Source organism: Empidonax traillii, unplaced genomic scaffold, assembly GCF_003031625.1.
Source record: "Empidonax traillii isolate 1590-97213 ecotype Southwest subspecies unplaced genomic scaffold, ASM303162v1 scaffold1289:size253552, whole genome shotgun sequence".
In the NCBI taxonomy this organism is placed as follows: domain Eukaryota; kingdom Metazoa; phylum Chordata; class Aves; order Passeriformes; family Tyrannidae; genus Empidonax; species Empidonax traillii.
Genome location: NW_020956482.1, coordinates 238,915 through 241,353, shown reverse-complemented (window position 1 = coordinate 241,353; position 2,439 = coordinate 238,915). Strand labels below are relative to the sequence as shown.

The 2,439-nt window shown below is 45.3% G+C and overlaps 1 protein-coding gene across 1 annotated transcript in view; it reads right to left on the bottom strand.

Annotated features, from left to right (window-relative positions):
* The window catches only part of LOC114069530 (putative ATP-binding cassette sub-family C member 13), a 4,801-nt gene extending 4,586 nt beyond the window's left edge, over positions 1–215 (bottom strand). The window contains exon 1 of the mRNA XM_027906372.1: positions 120–215. Within this exon, the coding sequence (XP_027762173.1) occupies positions 120–182 (63 nt within the window). The 5' untranslated portion in view covers positions 183–215. The remainder of the gene's footprint in view (positions 1–119) is intronic.
* Positions 216–2,439: the final 2,224 nt, after the last annotated feature.

Here is a 2,439-nt window from a genome sequence, read left to right as displayed (position 1 = left end):
ACGAATCCCACCCGAGCTCCCGGTGGGCTGGAGGCGGCCGTGGGAGGCGGTGGCCGCTCGGGTTCCCCCCCAGCCCAGAGAACCCCATCCCCGCCCGGACCCCTCGCCAGCCCCGTCACCTCCGTGCCCGTGGGGCTCAGCCGCTCGTAGGAGCCGCCCCGCTTCCCTCGGGAGGCGGCCATGGCTCCCTCGGCAGCCTTGGATCCCACAGCGGCCGCCCCGCCCGCCGGAGGAGGGAAGGGAAGAGCGGGGAGGGCGGCGCTGCCGCTGGATCTGCATCGACATCGGCATCGGCATCATCCGTGTGAGCGGCCGGGATTCCAGCCCAAGCGTCTTGTGACTGAGCGCATAAACCTCATTTTTACTGGGCTCTGGTGACCTGTGACAGTACCCGAGGGAATGGCCTGAAGCTGTGTCAGCGGAGGTTTAGGCTGGATACCAGGAAATCGTTCTCCGCCCAGAGGGTGGTTGAGCACTGGAACAGGCTCCACATGGAAATGGTCACAGCAACAAGCATGACAGACTTCAAGGAGCGTTTGGAACACGCTCTCAGGCACAGGGTGGGATTCTGTTGTCCTGTGCAGGGCCAGGAGCTGGACTCGATAATCCTGTTGGGTGCCTTCCAACTCAGCATATTCTATGATACTATGCGTAACACATTTCAAAAATAATATGAATCTTTAACACTCCTTTTTGAATAAAGTTTCAAAGATGAACATTTCCCTCAAATAAAAATAGAAAACAAAAAAAGATTAATCCAGTTATCCAGCATTAGTGTGTATTTTTCTTGGCTTTGCACTCCTTGCGGTTTTGACCATTCTCTCCTTGTCTCCTGTTGTTATTTTCAGTACTAATGTCATTGTCACAATGTAGCTATTTTCTCATTCTTTCAGAGGGTCTTTCATCGACCAGGTGCACTTCACATTCACTTGAATGTGGCAGGGCCAGTTCAGGGGGACTTAACATTTGCAGCTTGATTCTGATAAGGAAAAAAGGATAAATTTGAAGGCATTGGTTGAGTCATCTGATAATAAAGAAATTGTTGACTCAATGGACTCTATACTGTGTGCTGCTGTGCTAAAAAAGGGTACCTCTAGAGAAATAGAAACTTGATTGTTAACTCTGTGAAGAGGAAGTTCTGAAGAGTTTAATTTTTCATGTATTATGGCTTATACAATTAAAAGACTGACAAACTGTAAAATAGCACAGAATGTTTGAAAATAAGACTGATCTATTTTATTACAACTTCCATAGTTGGAAAAGGAGACAATTTTTCTTCATGGCAAAGTTAGAACAGAGACACAATCTGATTTAGGATTAAACTGCCAGTTAGTCCTTGTGTAAGGTAACCAAACATGGCATTCCTTTCATTTCTTCATCAGTGTATTTTATAAACATTTGTAACATCCGTGCCTATAGTTAGTGCAAAGGCTTGCCTATCTGCAATTTTTTTAAACCTGCTTTAACCAATTTTAAAGTCAATGTGGAACAAGGCGTTCCAACAAGGTATAGTGTTTTTACAGGTTTGAACTTGGAACAACACAGCAGGTGCCCAGCTTATTCCTACAGTCCGTAGCAATGCATACAACATACATAGTCCAAATACAGAAATAGGTCAGAAAAGAGCAATGTATGAGTGGGTGTGAGCCCTGTGGGGGCACTTCAACATTTTAAGGCCCTCTATTCAATTTTACATTCCAGGGTTTCCCTTGCTGACGGGTGGAAAATGTTGTTGTTGTCAGGCCTAGCACCGGAAGGGTGAATTACACAGAAACATGGCCCTGGGAAGAAGTGTGTACGCCACAGGGCATTTGCTTCTCCTCTGTGTGAAACTGAAAGCAAGCAGCGGAGAACTAGCAGGAAACCACAAAACCACGTGAAAATGGGGCTGGGAATCTGTGCTCCCCATGGTGCCACCCTGGGGGGCAGGCGGGGGCTGCGGCTGCTGGAGTACGGCTGGGTGGCAGATGCTCCCGAAACCTTTAGAGCCCTCGAGTGTTTCAGTCAGCAGCATGGTAAAGCATTATGATTGTTACTAATAAAATACACATGTACAGCGTTGGATGTTGTAAATTTCTCAATAATTAAAAATTTCTGGAATGTGATTGCTGTCCTTAAAGCTGAAGTTGCACCTGGCTCATAACCCACGGTTGCATGGTTGCTACAAACACATTTCAAACATGTGCACACATTCAACACTCATTATATATTTTTTAAGTGTTATTTTGCAAAGGAGTGCATTTTCAGTATTTCTCCTGATGACAATGTGAAAAATAAATATTAAATAATTTATTTGCAAAAGTGCAGATGGTGGTTTTTGCCTCAGTTCCCATATTTTCTAATGGATGATTAGTTACCAACTTGTTGACTCTATTTAGAAAGGGATTATGAATTTACAGGAATGACAAGCTTCAGTGTAGAGTAAATGATGAGTTTCAT